The sequence below is a fragment of the Gallus gallus genome, chromosome 7 (genome assembly GCF_016699485.2).
Source record: "Gallus gallus isolate bGalGal1 chromosome 7, bGalGal1.mat.broiler.GRCg7b, whole genome shotgun sequence".
NCBI lineage: Eukaryota > Metazoa > Chordata > Aves > Galliformes > Phasianidae > Gallus > Gallus gallus.
The window spans coordinates 32237244-32259893 of NC_052538.1; the positions used below are offsets into that span (position 1 = coordinate 32237244).

A 22650-nucleotide genomic window follows, 5' to 3' on the forward strand; every position below is an offset into this window, starting at 1 on the left:
CAAGAAGGACATCCTGAACCTCCTTACTGGGGGCCATTTACTATCAAATAACTTCTGTGTGTTTCTCTGAGAGGCCTCCATGGCCTTCTCTGATGTTGTGCCCTCAGAGCCTTCTCCTCTCAAAGCCTTTGGTAACTTTGCTTTGTGTCTTTGCACACCCAGCATCACACAGGTGAACCAAAGTTAACAATGGTGAATGTGTGTTGATGTAGCAGGACTGATGTGACCCTGGAATTTTGTAGAAAAATGCATTAATAGAACAGTGGCCACGCACAAGGCAGAAATAAAAGTGATAGAAGTGATTGGTGTCATCATTTTATAGGGAAAGGATGTGGTTACTGTGGTCTTTTACTTCATTATCATTTGCAAGATTCATTTTTGGAAACCCATCTTTTTATTTGGCTGAAAGAGCACATCAGATGGTAGCAAATGCAGTGATACATTTTGTAAATCATTTACTGTTTATCTTTTTTTCCCTGTATTACTTTCTGTCCCTACACGCTACAATTTTGTTGATGGTTTTGGGGTCAGGGAAAGCATAACAGCATTTCTGTGGATTCTAAAACTTCTGCACAGGTAGGGATTATGTTATAAACCAAAAATGGGACATAAGTGGCCCATACACACTCAGTGAAACTCCTAGAGAGAACTGTATGTCACTTTTCTCCTACCTGTTTTGATCTTTCCTGTTGTGCACCGGTAATGTGAAAATGGTTTGTGTAGCCACCACTTCATACCTTTGTAATCAAGGTCTTTCATCTCATAAAAGCACTTCAGGAGTGTATGTTACTTCTGAGAGAAATTAAATAATAGTTTTGATGCACCTCCAGGAAATCTAGCATGTGTCCAAGTTAGATGTATTTCATGCATTGCTTCCATAGCAAATGAATGACGTGAGTAAGCCGTGCAGATAGATTGCCATTGTTCCTGCAGGGTGGGGGATTGTAATCTTTTATAGTAAATTTAAAAAAAATGAACTGCACCGATAAATTTCATGCTTTACAATGAACACACTCAACATGTTAATCTTTTATATGGTCATTGTCCAGAAGAAATATACATGGTGGATAGTTAAGACATCCCTGTAAGGCACCAGGGCAGTATGCCTTCTATTTTAAATTAGGGTAGCCAAGCAGTTTTATTCTTTAAGGCTGCTGTAAAAGCTTATCTAAATGAAAGATATTAAAAGGTGAAGTTACGTACAAGAGTGTTTCATTAAAGTCTTCCTGGAAGGTGATTCTGTTTTTTAACTCTTGGTGTATCTTTAAGGGCATAGAATAAAGCTAAGGAATTTGTACTGGCCGAACAAGCTTTGCACATTTATTGCTTAATTGAAGGTAATTGGCCTGGCCATAGAAGTGTAGACCTTGCCATTCCAAGATCGTGACATATAAAGGTTAAGTATCACTTCCAGTAAAACCTACTCAGGGAATTTAAAAGTTGCAATACAAAGTTTGGTAAGACATCTAATTTTCTTGCTGACTGTGATTTTGCTATTTTTAATTTAAGGTTATTCTGGCGTCTGATTTTATTTATAACAAGTGTAACCTGATCAAAAACGATTATTAAAGCATCCAGTGTTACTTTAATGATAGCCTAGATTTTTTTGGTGTTTATTTCTCTAAATGGCTGCTAACTTGTTAAAACTTAGCGTAGCATAATTGTGGTGAAATTCAATAGGAGAAAGAAGATATAATTCTGTGGGGGGAAAAAAAAAAGGACAGGGAAAATTTAATATTTCCATCTGCAAATAGGGCAAATCTGCTTCTTGGACAAAACAAATTGTGAAATAGCCACTCATCAACATAAGTACACTGAAAAGTTCATAGATATTTTGCATTGCTACCTCAGAACTATCTACCATAATTTGGTGGCAATACTTGTGTTTGCCATAATAAACTGAGTTAGTGACTGACTAAATTCTCAGCCGAGGCTCATTTGAACTTGGATCCTGCAGGAGAACTCTACTGAAAAATTAACACTACATCTTCCAGTCATAAGCTTGCCATAGAGAGGACACACTGGATTTTTCAAGTGCTGCATGTGCCAGCCATAAGTGTTATATATTAACTTATATGGCATTCCTATTAGAAAACAAGACTTTTAGGTATTTATGACTAAGCTGTAAGACTTGTTTCGAGTGAAATGCAAGGACTCCTCTAACAAGTTTGCCTCTCCTATTTTCAGAGAGAACCAATTTGTTTTATTATATTGTGTGATGTTTGTACTGCAGTTAATAGTTACAAACATAACATGAGAGATTTCACAAGTCCTAATTGCACTGCCCATATGTCCCTGTAATATGGACGTATATGCTACTTCAGATGCAGATGGATCAGGCTTCAATTTTGCAGCTAGTTTGAACAGGTCTAAGTTGATACTAACATAGAGTATATATTCCCTTCATCCCTCATTCTGTCTGTGTCTAAACTCTACCCTTCTCCCACATTAAAAAAAAAAAAAAAAAAAAAAGAGAAAAGGAAAAAAAAAAAATCATCCAAGTGAATATCAGTGCTGGCACAAGAGAGGGACTCAGTGCATGTAGCCAGTATGAGAGAGGATCTTAAACCAGTTATAAAACTGTATTCTCAATTTAATTTCTCTTTAATTACAAAGCAAAAAATTTCATATCATGGAAAATGGGGAAGGATTTGCATTATTCTCCCAGTGGCATTTACTGTTCATCTTCAGTTTTCACCATGTTATGAGCTGCCAGAGGTCATTTATGGCCACATGAATAATTAGAAAATGTTCTTATGCAGGTGGATGTGTTCTCTGCTAATCACATTTGTCCTTCTAAAGACAGAGGGAAAGTGTATGCAATTTTTCGCAGCACATTGTTAATTAATCTAACATCTGAACATTCCTTCTTACTGAGGCTTGGCGTTAGAGCACTGATTTGGAAATAAAACCCCTAGTTTTCTGAACACTCACGGCTGCTCTCATCACGATCATTCTTCTTAATTATCAATCGCTCCTTAATTAGCACTAGCATTTTTATTCAAGTCTAATATATGGACTTTATGTTGCAATTACCATGTGCATGGAACCCCTGCAGGTTCCTGATGGAGGACCCTCTAGAGGCTGACATGTGCACGAGAATCATAGAATCATAGAATGGCCTGGGTAGAAAAGGACCATAATGATCATCGAGTTTCAACCCCCTGCTATGTGCAGGGTTGCCGGCCACCAGACCAGGCTGCCCAGAGCCACATCCAGCCTGGCCCTGAATGCCTCCAGGGATGGGGCATCCACAGCCTCCTTGGGCAACCTGTTCTATCTAGTGCATCACCACCCTCTGTGTGAAAAACTTCCTCCTAATATCTAACCTAAACCTCCCCTGTCTTAATTTAAAACTGTTCCTCCTTGTCCTATCACTATCCATCCTTGTAAAAACAAAGGAGAGGACAACATGGCTTCATATCTCTGTGATGCCCCATGCTCACCAGCTGCTTCACCCCAACTCAGCCACCAATGATGTTGCTATAGCTCTCATCATTTTCAGCTCTTTCATGAGGAGTACTTGCCATGGCACTGAGGATGTTTAGCTATGCATCTTTTTTTTCCTTTTATTGTCCATAAAGATAACGTTCTGGGGCAGGAAGGTTATAACTCCAGTAGTGAAATGCCTAAAACTTTTCCCCCTGTAGTGAGAAGACTTCTGAGAGGTTTTATCGGTAGCATTTATTATCCTTTTGTACTGCAGGAACTGTAGAAGAAGCCTGCAGTGAAGCTGAGAGCTTGGCTGGGAGGGCTGCCCCTTAGCTGCAGATATTGCATCTCAGCACTGCTCTGAGAGACTTGAAAACAGTAATATTTTATGTGGGATACCGAGCAAAATTAGATATTGACTAATAAAAATCTGCAATGACCTGCGGTGACATTCTTTTCCAATCTGCCTCAGAAACATCAGAATTATGGTGTTGTCTTTTGTAAAGCTATGATCAAGCATTTCTGTGATAAGCCCTGGTTTCAGGCATTTGTAACAGAGTGCGGAGGAAGAATGGCAGACACGTTCGCTTAAACCTAATGCAGTGCAGAAATACCTCACCATGTGTGCAACAAATTTTCAAATAGCTAAACTAGGATTTATTTATTTTTTTTTCCAAAATGAGAAAGAGTTGAGAATTTGCTTCAGGTGAATATCGTAATTTTAAAGGTGGGATGATATTATCTAACAGGTTGGGACAACTGGAAATGCTGGTCAGAGCTCCAGCACCTGTGTTGATGCAATTGTTTATTATTATTATACTTGTAAAAGCTCATAGTGGTCTCAGGAAAATATTGGGATCCTTTTCTATCAGACTCTGAACATCCATAATGAAAAGATGAACCCAACTGCAAAAGGTTTATCCCTAATTTAACTGATTGAATTCATGGCCTCATTGTTTTCCACTTTATGGGAGAAGGAAGGTGAAGAGCTATCTGGCATGTAAAGCACATGGAAATGTATATGGCAGTGAGCCCTTAGATTAAAAGTTGTTGGGAACTTTTTTCTCCGAAGTCAAGTGAAACTTGCTTTCTGTCAGAAAAGTGCTGCTGGTGCCACTGTTAGATAACGTAATTTTTATGGGTTCTGTCGTTCAGTTCTCAAATTCTCTGCCTGGTGCAAATTTATTCAGCTTATGGTGGTAGAAAACACGTTATGCTTTTGCTTCATTAAAATAAGATTAGGAAATCACATTTCTGAGATAAAAAACAAGATAGGAGAAGAGGTTTGTATAGTTCCTCTTTTGTGTATGTGTGTAAGGGACCCTCCAAGCCCAGTTCATCTCCCCTTGTGCAAAAGAGGATTTAACTGCATGCAGAGCTGTGTCTTTGTCTTAAACTGAGTAGAAGCATGCCAACTAAGACAATAATTCTGTTTGACAGTGTTTATTCTCTGGATTCCCTTTTACAGACAAGGTCAATCCCAGGTAATCCTGCCCTTTAGATATGCAGGGTAAGAAGCCACAAGCACCTGAGCCAGTGGGGAGACATGAGTTGGCCTCAGGAGCCTAAACATCTGCAGATTCCTATCTCTGCAGGATCATGTGCGATAAACCAGGATTAACAAAGAGTCAAGAAGCTCCCTTGGAAGCCTCATGGCAGCCTACAGCACCTCATAAGGAGCAGATGGGCAGCGCTGGGCTCTGCTCTCTGGTGACAGTGATAGGGTCAGAGGGAACGGCATGGAGCTGTGTGAGGGAGGGTCAGGTGAGGTTTAGGGAAAGGTTCTGCATCAGAGAGAGGTGGGCATGGAACAGATGCCCAGGGCAGTGAGCACCGCCTCAAGCTGTTGGTGCTCAGGGAGCATTTGGACAGTGCTCTCAGTACCATGCTCTGATTTTTAGGTGGTGGTGTGTGGGGTTAGGGGTTGGACTCAATGATCCTTATTGGGTCCTTTCCAACTTCAGTTATTTGATGGCTCTACGACTGAAGTGATTGAACAGGCTTGGAGCTACCACTGATACACAGCAGCGCAGACACAGTGATCCCATTTATATTTGAATTGTTTCTTAGAGTAATTTGGTTTGACACATTGCATTCCTACAAATGATTTTGCTTTCTGCAGAAAAAATCTGCATTTCTATACAGACAAAATGAATTTAGAACAAATTAAAATGTGCTAGAAGAAACAACATGTATATATATTTGTATTTGTTAAGAAGGGATAGATTTATTAAAAAACCAAACTTCTGCATTTAATTTTTTTGTGAAACATTTTAAAACCCCATTTTATCCTTTTGTATCATAAAACTCATTTCCTTCCTTTAATGACTCCTCACAAAAGTCTTCAGCACTATAAACTCTAGTTTTATCACAGTAGATTTATGTAAAATATTGCTAGTATTTTCTTCAAATCAATAAGCAATTTTCATGCCAATAGACGGTAGAATTGGTGTACTTTTTTGTAATTTAAAAGTAAATCGTATACTTTCTTAAAACCTGAGACAAATCATTTTTCCACATGGATAAAATAGCAGAAATCTTGCGAGTGAATCTCTCAGTTTCTTCTCACCCTCTGGCTGAAGTCAATGGGCAGCTCTCTGAGGTGGTTCTTCTGCCACAAATGATAAGTCTGTGCTGGGGAGCTGAATGATACCTACTGTCAAATGCTCTTTCAGATTTCAGAGAGACCGCCACATAATTCAGCTCAATGTTTGTTTGTTTTCACCTGTAAGCATTTAGCTTATACAATATTATTGAGATCTCCCTATGTTATATGTGAGATTTTATTTGCCACTAGAAAATGCCTAGGATGGTGTGCGCCTTAAATTTGTCTCATCGCTTGTGGCTCCTTTCACTGAGCTGTGACCCATGAAGCATCCTGGGACTTTGCTTTTCTAGTGTACAAACGTATGAATTTATTACTTGAAAAAATGAACTTGCTTGTTTAACTGCTTTCAAATATGTGGACATCTTACCATGATTAACTTGCTCTTTGCTGGTCCACTTATTTATGTATGCCTTAGTGGCATGTTGTTAAAGTGTATCTTCAGGAAATGGAGATGCATAACAGGGTAGCTGCCTCCCTAGGTGGTGTAGTGGCTGATTTAGGCTACAGTGCCACTGAGAACCGAAGTCTGAACGACCCTACTTTGGACCAGCTATTTATTCTTACTATTTTCCCCACATGAGTTCTAGCACCTGTGCAGATATATGGTGGAAAATTAATCCAGCTATTCAGTATATATGGCTCCAGCTCATGATTTGGTTACAGAAGTGCTAGTGTTAGCAAAAAAAGTAGGGAACATTAATGCACACTTTATATAGTGATCAGACCTGTCAGCAGCAGCCAAGCCTTGCACCAACTTAAAATGAGTGGGGAACGGCAACCTTTTAGCTCCTTTCTTCAACCTGAGAGATGTATCTTACCTATAAAGCAGTATGGAATGGCGAGTGAAGTGCAGGGCACCATGGCGTATGTGACTTGTGCTGCGAGGAGGCATAAATAATTAACAAACAGAGCAGAGTTTGGCATGGTTGGTTGAGTGACATTGACCTTGAGCATCCAGATATCTGCTCTCACCAAGGCAATTAGTGACTGATTCAAAGGGCAGATGAGGCAGCCAGGAATCGATACGGTGTGAGATATTCCATGGACACTGTCCTCCTTCCTCAGACCTGGTTATGACTTTGAATGTTCATGTATGTTTGCATGACATGGCCCTAGACATGTCTTCTGATTATGGTCTCTGGTAGCGTCTGCTCAATTATTATGTCAGACACTGTTATTAGTGGAATATTTGAGTAAATGTAAACAGCACCTCATACTGCTACAGACTCATACCAGTATGAGCTAAAACATTTAAGAGTACTGTGTGAAGTGTGAAAATAACTTTTCCCCCAGGATATAGGAAGAAATAGACCAAGTTTTTTTCCAGAACTGACTTTAATTGCAGCAAACAGTGCACAGCATAAATAGCCATCCATCATCATACCTCACATTTGACTCAATGTCAGAATTCAAAGAATAAAATAAAAAAAAAAAAACATGACACGATTAAATAAAAGGGTGAAAGTACACATGGCATCCTTCTCATATCATTATTTGGTGCAGAAAGGGTAAAATCCTTTGCTTTATGCTGCTAACATGGCCAGCAGAGTTTTGGGACTCTAAACTCCTGTCTCAATTAAGATAAGTTCTGGACCACCCAAGAGTATCCCCATAGGTTTTTCTCTATCTGTGACATTTTACCTTCTATGATCAGCGAGGATCACCCCAGCATCCCCTATAGAAAATACAGAAAAGCCATTTCCAACCTGCCTCCTCCCTTTCTGTGCCTGTTCCTGATGCCTCCTCCTGGTTCTGGGATATTTTCTCAGATGCTACAAGTTTGACCTCAAACTTGCATGATATCCTAGCAATCTGCCACAAATCATGACAGCGTATAGGATATTCACACATTTTCCTCTCTTGCCACTAATGATAAAACATCTTTTTCAGTGTAGCCGCACACCCAAATAGTTAACAATCCCCACCAGGCTTGGTATAATAAAACCCAGAAGCTGCAGCACCTTCAATGTCATTTTCTGAGTTCTGTTACTTTGGCTGTGTGACACATTCTTTAAAACATTTTGTATTTTATCTTTAAAGCCATGTTCAGATGAAATGATCCAGAAGTGAGCAATTTGCCAAAAGCCTGTGTCTTACTTTCTTTTTTTTTTTTTTCTTTTTGTGCACAAGAGAATGTACAAAGCACCTTGGCAAATAATTAAACATTCTAATTTGAGGTAATCTTTGATTAATGAAGAAGTTGCTTTCGAATGCTCTAATAATTGATCTCTAATTGTCCCCTCTAAAGGTTATATATCGCCTTTCCTCATGATTGTGTCCTACTAATGCCTTCTAACTCAGATCCAGCTATTAGCCACGTTCATTAATTCCTCTTGGAAATACTGTGAACTTTCCAAATTGAAATAGTGCTTTATAAAACCAAGTTTAGTTTTGTACGAGTTGTGGGTCTCCTGAGAAAGCTACACCGAGAGACATCACAACCATGGTGCATAATTTATTCAGTTCTAAATTATTTTAGAATTATATAAAAACTATTGGAGGATGTTGGATAGAGGAAGTGTAGGAGGGTAACTTAATTAAAAATAATAACACAGGTGCTTTTTGTTCTCTTCCTGTAAGTAAACAAGTGATAGATTTAGAATGATGTTATGTCTAAGTGGTAAAGGCATTTATGCAGAAATTGGAAAACTACAGAATTTAGGGTCTGGTGAAATAGCTGTGATAATAGAAAAAAACCTGTTGTTTCACAGAGATTTTACTTGGATCTTTAGCAAGCGGAGAGAGCTGAGCACATTTACTTAATTGTTTTATTAATTGAGAGATGAGGCTCCATCTAAAAATAAGTTGTTACCTCATTTCTGGAACAAGTTGTTTTTTAAGCTCTTTCCACTTCAGCAAGAAAAAAAAACCTTTTTAACCTGTTTTTGACAGGTTGCATGTTATATAGCTTAAGAAAATGGGCTAAACTTCCTCTTTTTTTCTTGTAGATTATTAAGTTATGTACCCAAATGTCGGTGTGTGCCTGGTGTCTGACCACATCATTACAGTGGTAGGCTTGCAATTACGCTGCCTGTTTTGTGCGTAGCTTGATATGAAAAAATGGATAAGGTACTTGCATAAGCACAGATTTTTACAAATATGTCTAATTAATACAATTTGAAAATGCTTTTACTTCCTTTGCTCCTGAATTTTTCAGTCCAATTTCATTAAAGCAAAATACTTTATTCATGTGCTGCTTTCCCCAATTTTGGTTTAATTGTTTCCAGTCTGTACAGCCCGGCTGTCTGGAGATGTTTATTACCGAGTAAATGTATTCTGGAAGGAGAAAGTCTGGCTAAATTGCTGGAAAGAAAAATTCTACAATCTGACCTTATCAAGACACGATCCAGAAGGTTCTTATTTTTCATTTTGACTGGGGACTGTTAGCAAGGAAAAAACAATCCAAAGAAGTTAACTAAAGTCTATCACAACAGTCGTCGGAGGTGGGGAAGGAAAAAAAAGCCACAACACAACGCTGTCAAGTTTATAATCCATTCTGCAGAATTGCAGAAAAAGCGTTACACGTCCTGTAATGATCCAAAGTTATTTTCTTTTGGCTTTGGAAAGAATAAATTCTATTCCACACAAATGCACTTGGTATTTAGGGAACCTTTTAATATACTTAAAGCATATGATAACACAGAATGAGAGCGAGGCATCAAAGTATTCAATAATATATTTTGAGTGATCTTTAGCAATTCTCCTGAGCATTTATGACTTGCTAGAGGGAAATGCACTTTTCAAAGATCATGAGCGGTCCCTATGGAGACCTGTAACCTTCCTCAGAGCAATTCACCACAGACTGATAGGTCTGATCACTGCACAGGGGAGGCAGCCGGTTTAAAATGCTCTGGATATGCCCTGAGAATACTAATATGAGCCCTGCGAGTGCTGAGTCATTGCCTGCACCCCGAGGTTCAAGCAAGGGGTGAGCTGGGGATTATAAATATCGGTAGGAAGTCAGCTATTGGCACAGCTTCATCCAGACCTTGGCCAGTTTGTGGTCTGATTTGCTATATAAGCATTTTATTAGGGAATCAAAGGAGGATTAAATCTGCAGCAGTCAGGGAGGGCTGGGAGGCTCAAAAGTGGGGACAGGGAGGGAAGGAGGGAGAATGTGGATGCAGAAAGGACACGGAGACGTGAAAAAGGAGGTTCTGAAAGGAGGTTGTAGAGAGGTGGGGGTCAGCCTCTCTTCCCAGGTAACAGTGATAGACCCAGGTAGCAGTGACAGGACAAGAGGTAACAGCCTTAAGTTGCACCAGGGGATGTTTAGGTTGGGTATTAGGGAAAAATTCATCTCAGAAAGAGCAGTGATGCAATGGAACAGGCTGCCCAGGGGGGTGGTGGAGTTACCATCTCTGGAGGTGTTCCAGAGCTGTGGAGATGTGGCACTGAGGGACATGGTCAGTGAGCATGGTGGGGGTGGGCTGGTGTTGGACTTGGGGATCTTCGTGGTCTTTGCCAACCATAGTGACTCTATGATTCCATTCTATGATTCTATAAGTACGTATCTTTGCTCTTTTAGCCTGAGTTTGGTTCTTACTTGTGATACCCATTGTATCTGCTGGGCTTGCTAATACATTTGATCAAAAGTTGCAGAATGAGATTCTCACTGAAGAATATGCAGGCATGCATCCCCTTCCCAAGCCACTATCTGCTGTTGTGGCATCCCCAGGTGTCACACCCCACCTTCCTGCCTGTCACTCCCCTTTTTGTACTACTGCTTTCCCTGCTGCTCCGAGGCCGTTCTGAAAAGCAGCCCATTTGATACAATCAGGCACAGCCAGCTTTGCAGATCCAGCTCTTGGAGCGCTCAGGTCTGCTGGGTGCTTCTGGTTCATCAGCACCACACCATGTGGCACTTGGTTTTTTTTTTGCACATTTCAGCTTGTTCTTTTCTGACCTGTCTTCTCTTCCCCACCCCAGATCTTACTCCAGATGGTAACTGCTGCAAGAGCTTGAAAATAAAATCGAAAGTGTGAAGTACATTTGTTTTTATGGAGCTGCAAACAGGGGGCAGAGGAGGAGGGAACTGCAGCAGTGTTGTTTGTCTAGCTCAGTTAAATTAACGTCCTCAGCGATTAGTCAACCTGTAGTGGTACAAAGAGCATCATAAAGACATGCTACACGAACATTTAAAAGAAAAAATGAAAGCTCTGCTATTATGAAATGCCTCACAATCAAGTCTTGTTGTTGTTATTCTGTTATATCTGGTGTGTAGTTGAATTCCAGTTTCCTTCTTCTCAGAAGCTCTTTGACCACAGGCAGGAAATGCAGATGAAGAAGTTGGCAGTTGTCCTGTTGTGTCCAGACACACAGCTGGTCATTTGGTGGGCAGCGAGCTGCAGATCTACCCATGCCTGGAGGCTCTGTCTGATGCAGACACCTCTAGCTGCTTTGGAGAGGACCGTGGAGAAAGGGTGGCTGGGAGCACTGTTAAATTCCCCCCCCCTTCAAAGCACTGACTTTTATTTTTAAGGGGGTTGTGAGAAACATACCAAGCAGCTGCCATAAGAAAAATGGGTGCCAGGTGCCCTGTTTTCCTTTCAGTCTCTCAAATGCCCCTTTCTGCCATAGTGATGCCACTTTGGAAGAACCAATTGCAGCCCCTTCCTGCCCCTGCCTTTGGTAGAAATGACTTTGAAAATCCATGCTGCCCAAAGCAAACATTAGCAACAAATATTTGACCAGAGTTGGGGGGAAGGGGTGGGAACAGAGTGCTTGTCTCTTGCAAAGTTTCTTTAAGATAGACAGTGATAAACACTTCCTTATAGCAAGAGAGTTTTAAAACATCTGTGTATATGCATTTTGCCTGGAAATGTGATGAAGGCATCAGCAGTACAGAAGTCTTTTATTAGCAGCAGCTGACTTGGAGACATCCGTGGAAGATTCATCTATTCAAAACATATTTTCCTGCTGTTGCAGCTACCATGGAATTATCTAAGCCATGGGGAGTTACTGTTTTTGTTTTTCTTTGTGTGGAAACCACTTGACCCCAATTCCCTTATTGTCCTCTTCTAACTATTACCATTATTAGTGTAGTGGTGGTATATTGTTTTCTAAATGTTATTGCAGAAAAGTAACTAATTTCTTATTTATATTCATTTATTTTTCCCTGAGACTCCACTTTAAAAATAGACTTTAAAGGATAAATTCTTAGAAAGATTTAAGACTCAGAAAGAAATGAAAATGATAATTGATATTCAGTGTGAAGGAAAACAATATTGGGAGCAAGTAAGGAAAAAATCTGTATGTACTTTTGGAGATGTGCCTAACAGTCCAACTTAAAGAAACTAAACACAGCTGTTATGGCCTGGGAGGGATGACAAGGTGAGTGACAGCAGCTGTAGGATGTCCTAATCAAGCAGGGTACAAATGTGAACTCAGCTGCAACATGAGCTGTTTGGGCAGAGTAGGTGTGTAGGTGGATGGATAGCAAAAAAGATAAGGGAGCTGGTACATCAAGCTGGGCAGATATAAGACTAAAGGTCTGTATATTTATTTATTTATTTTTGTTGTTGTTTATGTAGTTATTGCCCCTAGGTCTGAGGTGAATTGCACGTGTAATCATAAAAGTAAGATGGGCTGTGGGACTTGTCTTATGCTGGCAGTCCTGGTTTTACTCAGTAGCTGCGTGCTGAGCAATACAGTGTGGGCTGCTGTCCTTACCTTACTGCTCCTTTTTTGACTGTAGAAACTGGGGTGTGTTTCTGCTCAAGGGCCTTCTAGGTTGTCTTGTCCTTGGAAAGATAAGCCTTTTTTCTGTTAAAATAAACTATAAAAGGATTCTCTTTATCTTCTTGATAGCAAGAGTGCTATAGGCTTGCTGACCTGATGGGCCAAGTGACCTAGTAGGCCATCCATCACGAGATGAGTGAGCTTCATAACACCTTTACTTATTTGCTGCTGCATGCCTTAAGAATAAAGCATAAGTTTCCTCAGGGTAACATGAATTTTATGTAAATGTTTATCTGGAAAAAATTATATAGTTTCTTCAATCCGGAAACAAGGCTCCCATTATAAGACCTTGAGTATATTCTAGTGATTCTATGGGAGAACAACAGGTGGATGCAGCAAAAGATTAGTGTGAAAGATGAGATGAAGCAGTATCAGCATGCTCATGGACTTGTCTGGCATTGTGCATCTTAGTGTGGTGACACAGATCTGCACATTGCTCTTACTGCAGTTCACAGTGATTTCATCTCTTGTCCTCCAGTTACTTGACAGTGTCATAAGGTGGAGGGGGGGGGTAGTAAGACAGATCTTTGGGTTAGTTCTCAAACTTTTTTTTTTAAGTTGACAGATTTGATGATTTCTTTAGCCTTGAATTTTAGGACAAAGGTTTTTGTCATTGTTTTTCTTTCATTGCATCTAAAGAGTAGAGAAGAATTGCCAGGAAGAGGAGGGTCAATATTTCTACTACCATGAAAGTCCATGTAAACATAGTTGGTCTCTGCCAGCATAGCTGTTTTTGTGCTGTCACTGACAATCATGGATAAAACTGAAAATACTATTTTCAAAGGAAAATGCTGTAAGGAAGCTTGCAATCTGTTGTTCTGGTCTCTTTATTTCCAAGGACATGCTGAAAAGTTGCATTGTATTTTAGCTTGCTGTGATCTAAATGGCCAATCAAACAAGACATAAATACTATGCTGGACTGAATGATGTTAATCCTATTACTTCAGCAGCTGGAGTGTCCTTGCTTTTCTTTTGGTCCAAATTCCTGGTGGTACGAGTTGTCTTGAGCAGCAGTCCAAGGGTCTTGATAAGAGACAAAGCAAGACAAGTAGTGGCAAGTCCAAAAATTCATTTGACAGTATGAAGTGAGTACAAGAACTGATGGCTTGAAGGTAGCTTTATTTTGGGTCTATACTCAAAAATTGAGTGCCTCAATTTTTTTTCTGAGATGAGATGATGAACTGTTTCAGTTCAGCAGTGTCAAATACAGTGGTTTTTACTGAAAATGGAAATCCAGGTAATAAACCAGCATTAGCACAGGCTTATGTGCACACAAGTCCACACTGGAGTTGTGGACTAAGTGTAAATTTGAGATATAACTCTGACTCCTTTATTTCTCCTCAGTGTTGATTTTTTTTTTAACATTTTGGTACTGAATGAGGCAAAAATAATAATTCTTAGTTGCTTTGAGCTGACTATGCTCTAGCTACATGTAGGAATGGATGTAGCTCTACTGCAAGCAGTAGGGATTGAGCTGAAATAGGAATACGTAGGTAGCTTGAGGTGATTTTTACAGGAGACACAGAGGGGTATAAACTCTATTTGTCTCTAATTTCACCTCTGATTCTTCTGTTTCCCACATTGCCAAATCCACACTCCATGTAAATTCCCATTGCTCGCCCTGCCATGTTCTTGTACACTTTACTGACTCCTGGCTGTTATGTATCGATCTGCTCCTTCCCTAAAGTGAAACAGCTTAGTTTAAAACCACTTTCATTATGGTTGTTTGTGGCCTTGTTCTTTTACCTCTATGGAAAAAAAAGACCTTAATCAGAGATTTTAATTTAGCAATGGTGATAAAGAAGAGCAATATATATACTTACATATGCACATATACACACGCGCCTTTGCTTTCGGTTAACTCTGGGGGGGTCACATGCTCAGCCTCTGCTCAGGTCAGAGTCTGGCAGAGCAGACACATGACTACGGCTCTTTCCTAACACGCCTCATGCATTTGCACAAGGGTTTCCTCATCCTCTCCAAGGGACAGCTGCCAATTGCAGGGTAATGTTGCTTCTCTGTGGAGGGGGAAAGATGAGCTTTATGTGTGAAATTACTTGTAATACCGAGTCACTTCTCGATGTTGAGGTCAATGTGTGCCTAAATTGCTCTGAGTAACTGAGTTTATTCTAATTCTTCTGTCACATTCCCTTGCTGCAGCTGTGGCACTCTGTTCTGTAACTTATTTAATTACACGTTGTGTTTGCTGCTGTCTGTTGCCGGGTATGCTGCGAACATTTAGATCTCTTTCCCCCCTCTGCATTCCTGTAATGTAAACAGATTCATTGAAGTGTATTTAACCTGAAATAATCTAGAACGCGTTGCTTTGGGCTGTGTATTTTAGGAGTTGCCTTCTGTAGTTCTGTATTCACGGAAGCAATTTTCTTTGTGTAAAGATGGGAGGGAGGATCGTCCCTTACGCACTGCACATAGCTGTAAGTTTTCTTTGTTTCAAACAGCTGCAACCCACGATGCCATTGGTGCTCTCAGTGGGTGTGTTTTGCCAGCACGGACCTGTTTTGCTAACTTGCATGCTTATGTCAGTGCACAATCCCAGTACTCAGAGTTCACTCTCAGGGTCACCTGAAAAACTCAAAGGTCTGTGGGCTGAGCCACGTTTAGCAACCTGTTGGATAGCCATTGGAGGGCAGAAAGTGCAGGACCTGCTCTTTTTTTCCTCTGATAAACTCTTCCGTGATGCTGTTGACACAGCTTTTAAGTAGGGATTCGTTGTATGCCCTTGTCAGCACTGTCTTGGGTAGAAAGACTGTGAGTAAAAACTTGGAATGCTTGGAGAGAGTATTTAAAGGGGCTGAGGGACTGTATGGTTCTTTTATTGAAGGCATCAGTACAAACATGGACAGAGTAGAACCATAAAAATACTGTAAGTGCATCTAAAAATAGGAGAGATTGTTCTTTTAATTAAGCCTAATGGACCTTCGTGTGTGAGTTTGATAGGATAGCTTGTTAATAGTCATGCTTATTTCTCTTTAGTCAGTATGTTATGCATAAAGGACTAAAGAGAAATAATCACATCCATGTCATTTGCCTGACTTGCTCATCCATTCTTTTATGTTTTTTCTGCTGTCTTCCATGGGTTAAAAATCACAGATGAAATGTGTTGGTACTTGTGCTGATGAAACATGTAATGACTTTTCTTAATTTTGGTTCCATGTGCTCTTTTTGAAAGCTAAATGCTGCCAGCACTCACTGGTGAGTTCTTTACATTGAATCCCTGCATACACCAAGAGGGTGGGATAAGTAAGGGCTGAAGTAGAGAGTTCCTTGGGGGGAGAAACTAGTGAGCATTAAGAAGATATGGGGAACAGAAGGAAAAGCTGCAGAAGAATTAAATCTTATGGTGGGGGAAGTAGTGAAGATGTCAAAAGAGCAGAGTCAAAAAGAAAAAGAAATGCTGACTTCATGTCCTCTTTCTATTAAGCCAAGAGCACCAGGAGATTTCAAGGAAATGAGGAAAATGCTTGACATTTTTATTATACTTCAGAGAAGGTGGTAGAGGCAAGGTTTTTCTTAGTATTGTTTGTTTATACTTCAAGTCACATGAAAAAATTCCTGATAAGGAGACATGGGGAAGTGGGAAGAATATTTAGCATTGATTTTAATTTGAAGAGGATGCAGAATATAATTCTCAGTTAAGTGAAGATGGTTGGGTGGAATAAAGCTGTACTGTTTTTGATAACAAATTTTATCTGCATGTAGAAAATAATTCATAAATTACTGTGAAATAACTACGTGGTACTCTGTTCTACAGCAATTAGGAAATGCTCTAAAGTGTATTAAAAAAAAAAAAGGGAGTTTTCTCTGAAGCCTAATTCTCAACTGAAGAACAAAAGTGCTTTCTTATTCTGGTCTCAGAGTTCGATTCTGGGATTTCATTCCTCAGTAGGATTTTGATTGATTGATTTTTATTTTAGTAGTTTTATCTTATTTCATAATGTTTGTATTAAATCAGATACCTCAGAGCACTTAATCATTTTTAGCTTCTAGATCTTTGCATTGGATATTATATTTGCTGTCAAAATTTAATATAAGAATTATAATAAACAAAGCTCATTGATCAGATGCAGCAAACTACAGCAATGACAGGGAACCGGAAGCCTGATCCAGAAATTTGTCTCTAACAAAGAGACACCTATTGACTTCATTGGGTTTTGGGTCAGCCTCAGTTGGATACAAAACCCATTTAGGCTTTCCACACAGGTCAGTGGATGACCTGGATTATGATAGCTATTAATCTACTGTAATAACTCTGTGTCCTTATAATGAAATGAGGAAGAGAGACAGATGGAAGGATGCTGTCATGTCTTTGTGTGCTGGGAAAACAAAGAATCTGCAGCCCAGATGAGAGGGATCTGATGTGTGAAAAACCAAACTATCCTTCAAACACCCTTATCCATCTGCTGGTCATAAATTGCAATGGAATTAGCTGGCATTGCCTGCATGAGCTAACTAATGGAGACTATATTTGTTGTAGTATCTTATCCAGGAGAGAAGGTGGGGATGGCAATAATGTTCTATGTTACCCCTCCTATAGACTTGTTCCGTTATACTCAGCTCCCTGCCAAGTACACCTGCTCTGCTAGGAAAAGAGCCTCAGCTGGATCATCCATTGAGTTCTTAATTCAGGAGCTATGATCATGAACAGCAAACAAATCTAGGCATTAACGAGAGGGAAGGGAAGCCTGCATGTAGGGAAGGCTGCAGACGGCTGCTTTTATCTGGAATGAGGCAGTAAGGAAGAAGGTATTTCCATCTTCAAGAATTTTGCTTCCTTAGTGTGCACTAAATCTCTATTAAAAAAATAATACAATTATATTTTGCTTTCGTGTGTACTGGACATTGTTTCCTAATGATTGCAGGATTAAGGCATCCATGATAGCACTGCAAATAAAAGAAATAAGTCTTTGGAACTAGTTTTACTTTCCAAGTGCTGACTCCTGCATTGCTTGAAAATAGTGCTGGTTAAGCCCATGCCTTCTTAAAATTTATAAGTGGGAGAAGTGTAAACATGCTTCAGTGTCTTTATGCAATAACAAGGTGCTGGTACAGGTGGTGGCCTTACCATGTCTGTGATCCTAGCTTGCTTTTCTAGATATTTTGCATCTATTGGAGGAAATAAAGATCTCTGAACAGTATCCTCTGATGAATGCTAAGAGGGTCCTCTTCTGACCCACGGAAGACTGCAGAAGTTACCAATACCACAGCAGAGGAACTGGGAAATGCAAGGCCCAGGATCTGCTGCACAGCTGTGGAGGAGCTGGGAAGCTGTTCCCACTGTGTCTTCAGGAGGTGATCAGTTGGTGTGTACTGTATTTCATCCATGTCAGCTGCTCCTTTAGCATTGCACCCAGCAACTCATCCACCTCCTAGAAGCCATAGGAAACACTGACAAAGAGGATGCTTGAATACCTTTCTATCACTTTTCCAGTTTTCCTCTCCTTTCTAGTAGCTAAAAAGTAATCAGGATGACTGGGTAAGGATGATAAATTTGCTGCTGATGAGGAAGTGTGAACAACCCATGTTCAACAATTGGTTATCTCCAAGGGCTTCTTAGAGAAAGTGAATATTATCAGTTAAATGAAAACTTTTTTTTTTCCACTCAGTGTTGCTGAGACGGGGGGTGGGGGGGGGAGGGGGAAGATACTGTATAATGTATCAAGTCTGGAGAGGAACATTCTGAACGTAAATCAAATGATTAAACCAGATAACTGGCATCACGCTGGCCATTTACCTAGTGTAAAGAGGCTTGAATTAATTGGCACTAATGGAGTTGTTCTATTCAGGGGGTTATATTGAAATACCCACAATTGTCCTTCCTGTATGTGGTGATGAAGCTCTTCTGGATGATGTTCAGGGGCTGGCATTAAAACTTGATTTAAAGAAAAAAGCAGTAACAAACCCTGCTAATTTACACTCTTGTGCTTACTGCTTGACTTGGGCTTTGTCCCTTTTTTGGAACAAAGGAGATAAGAGCATAGGATATCTGATGTAGCCAGGCTTAAAATATTTTAAGGTCGTGATTTTGAAAGCATCTTATGATGTCTTTTTCATCTGTACATTTCCCGCTCTACCTCTGTACATTAGCGCAAAGGGCCGCTCCTATTTGTCAAGGTAGAAAAGCTGAGAGAGTTTGAGCATTGCAGCCTGGAAACAACTTTCAGTGTAGCTATGCACCTGCTGTCTTTAGGAGCATAGACTGTAATAACAACAATTCTGCCTCTGGTTTACAGATCCAGAGACGGTGGATGATGCTTCAGTGTTTGTAACTGCTGTTGGTCTGATGGAAGAACTGGAAGGCTGCTGATATAGCTTAAAAAGGGAACAGCAATGTATCTATGGAGCTGTGGGGGAAAAAGCCTTAAAAACAGAAATACACTGCTATGTATTTACTTGAATTGATCAATTTTGCCATTATTCATTCACATTTCGCTGCTTAAAAGCTTTAAATCAAGAAAATGTGGGGCCTTGAATGCTGCAGCTTTGGTGGCTGCTTATCAACCACTTGTGTATATACATTCTGTAGAAGTTAAACTGTGGCACTTCTCATTTTAAGGTGAAATTGAATGACCTGAAAATGGATCCATCTTCTACTGCGCTACCAGCAACCATTATAGAGCAAGCTGCCTCGCAGCTAGGATGCAGCCCAACAGACAAGAAACTTGCTTTTCACTTAGATGAAGAAGATGAGTTAAAGAATCTTCGTGAATGTTTCTATATCCCGAAAGTCAAGGATCTGCCTCCAAGTGAGAATTATAATTACAGTGGAAGAGCAGGGGGAGGGTGGGGGATTCTTATCTTCTGCATATGTTTATCACAAATCACTGGAAATCATTGTCACTTATGAGATAATTGAGCAATTGCAGTTATATCTGAGCACAGTGTGTCCCTGGTGTTGCTAAATCAATCCATCAACTTATTCTAGCACCAAAAGCTTTATGCTCTCATTCCCTTCCTGAATAAAATGCAAGGATACAGTGCTTGCGTGGTGCTTATGCTGTCAGTCAGCTGCTTTGAACAATATAGTGACTGATTGAAAATTATAGGCAGAAGCCTTTCTAGCTAATGGTTTGAAACGACAATGTCGCTTACAGCTTGTAGTTCAGCACAGTTACTTCCTTCGTATAAAGCAGCTTGGTGTTATCTGTCTAGTTACAATTCATTCAGTTAATGAAAGGGACGGTATGTATATTATATGCACATTTCTCCCTTACTGCTAGTAGTAGAGATGATTTTCTTCCTGAGGCTGGATGAGAACTGTGTCTTAAAGCAAATAATTGATCTCAGCAAATAATTCATAATGAAGCCTTTATTTGAGGATTGCTTTCCTCATGAATTGCCTACAAACAGATAACTGCATGTTTCAGTGTAGCCATGCAAGAGTCTCTACGTTTTTCTGGCTTGCTCCTGATGGGGAGGTTGTTCTGAGGAGGATGGATGTGGGTGCAGAGGGAATTCTGGTCAGGCTGTTAAGAGAGGACCTGGTGTGCAAGTGGTAAGTCAGGAGGGAGGCATTTGCTTCTTATCAGCTCTCCTGACAGAAAGTACAAAGCATTTCTGTGTTTGGATACTCTGGTGCTGTGCTTGGCACTACTGCTAGTGGGTTTTGTAGCTGCTACTGCTGTTGTGTCTGGCCGCAAGCGAGCAGAGAAACCTGGTGTGAGCATCTGCCTTCAAAGGCAATGTGCTCTTGGGCTCTGCTTCCCAAGTCCCATCTGGGTTTATTTTCATCTTGTGTGTCAAATGCATGGGGAACAAAACTTGAAGTCTTTTCAACTGGTATTACCTTGGATGGCAAGAATGGTTATGAGTACGCATGGTCCTTTCCAACATGATCCTCCTTGGCAGAAAGCTTTTATTAAAAATTAAAGAAAAAAAATCATACAGGTTTCTTGCAAATTAGTTTTGCTAATAAAAGCAGGTACAATTTCTGCAGACTTTTCTGTAAAGGATAGTACTGATGGAACGTGAGAAACTGTAGTTCTGCTCATGAGATTACTTTTGGAAAAGGTCCATAATGGAAAACTATCAATTTCTTGAATTTCTGAACACTTTTTGAATGTGTTTTCCTTCAGTATCTCTTTACCTAGCAAACTAGAATGCTGGGAATGCAGTGTGGTGGTTTCACTCTCAGGGGCAGTTGAACTCCAGTGTAATGCCTCAGCAGCTTCAAATTAACATAAGTATCAAAATCTACGTACAACTCACAAGATACTTCTGTGACAGTATGTATTCACAATATTGCTTCCTTTCTCACATCCACTATAATTTGTCAATTAGCATAATATTTGAACCAAATTTGGCTTATTTTTTATCCAAGTTACTACAATTCGTATACGTGAGATTGCGAATGTGTTTTTGTGAAGCTAAGCAGCCTATTGATAGTATGAGTTGAACAGCATAGAGAATCTATCATTTTTGTACTCCCAAATTGAAGGTTCCCCCCCCTTTTACCTTGTCTCTGTTAGAAGCAGCTTCCCTGCTGAAAAACAGTAGGGGTGTGGGGGAAAATATATATATTTACACTGCAGCATAGACATCTCTCATGACATTTATCTTGGCACAGTGTGGATCCTAGATAGCATGCTTAAGATAAATGCCATTATAGGGATTAGCCATCAAATACTTTTTTATACATTTACATAAAGCGTAACAATGAGGTTTTAAAATGAAGCCTTACAAGAAAAGAAGCAGACGAGAACATCCGTAAGAGACAACTATAAGATTCCATACGTGAAAATATTTAGCAAGTCAGTACAGTAGCTTAATTTTGTTTTCAGCTTACAAACTGTCTCAGCTGTCTATAATGTTTATTTGTTATATCGATCAGGTAGAAACAACTAGCAGACTAACTCCCTGGCAAATCTGAGGTTTTATGGGCAAGCCTGAGGGCCAAGGCACAGGTGAACAAATAGGAAGAGATGATAGGAGAAGATTTAGGGAAACATTCACATATCATTCCCCTCTGAGATGACAGCATAGTCTCTTTAATGCTTTTTCCTGCATGCGGAGAGAGGTAGGAATGACTGGATTGTGTTCAGGTACCAAATTGTCAGTCTGATTAAGGCTGTGGCATGTGTTTTGTCATCTCATAAAGGAATTGAGCATCACTTGCTTTGCTTGAGAATAAAAAGTTGTCCTGGAGTGAAAGTGGTAAGCTGTATTTCCCTGAAGAGATGGTTAAAGGTAGTGTTAGTCTTATAAATGTGGCTCTTTGTTTGGAGGGCTTGTTGGGGATGTGTGCGTGGGGAAATAGGAAGATATGAAAGAGGTGATCTTTCATCCTTTAACAAGGGGTAGGATTCAAGTAATTTGTAAGCAGATTTAATCCATTTTTTCTGGCTTGTGAAAATATTATTTCTGTTTGTTTCTGAAAACATACTTGCTTTTGAAATTTGAAAGATATAGAAATGCATCTCTAATGCAGAAAAATGATGTAGGTCTGACCAATCCACATGAATTCGAGTAGATGTAAGAATCATTGAGAATGTATCCAATAAATCTTTAGGTAAATCATTGTTCATGTACCTTATGCTGTCCTAAGGACAGATTTCTGTAATTATCTATTCTTTTTTTGTATCAGTCTTCATCTCATCAGTAGGTCTCGCTTCTTATTTGAATATTTCATAGGTCTATTTATGTCAACCACAGCTCCACCACAAATAAAATGAGCTAGTACTGTGAGAAATAAGGGTAATTTGGTGAAAGATAACTTCTCTTAAACTTGATTGTAAATGATATTGCAGTGACAGTGCAAATTTTGGAACATAGTGATATGCTGATCAAAACCAGACAAACTAAACAACGAAGCAAACAAAACCCTACAGTAGTTTGAGAAGCAGCAGTGGTCC

The 22650-nt window shown here is 39.8% G+C and overlaps 1 protein-coding gene across 8 annotated transcripts in view; it reads left to right on the forward strand.

Moving 5' to 3' along the window:
• The first annotated feature begins 12444 nt into the window (after positions 1-12444).
• The window catches only part of KYNU (kynureninase), a 57503-nt gene continuing 47297 nt past the window's right edge, over positions 12445-22650 (forward strand). For 2 of the 8 annotated variants that reach the window (XM_422147.8, XM_040703812.2), the window contains exons 1-2: positions 14680-14785; positions 19356-19545. In XM_422147.8, coding sequence (XP_422147.3) covers positions 19377-19545 — 169 coding nt within the window. In that variant the 5' untranslated portion in view covers positions 14680-14785; positions 19356-19376. Of the gene's footprint in view, positions 12532-14679; positions 14786-15491; positions 15666-17881; positions 18103-19355; positions 19546-22650 lie in introns of those variants that run through there. The other 6 variants (XM_040703809.2, XM_040703811.2, XM_040703807.2 and 3 more) reach the window with 5 other exon arrangements.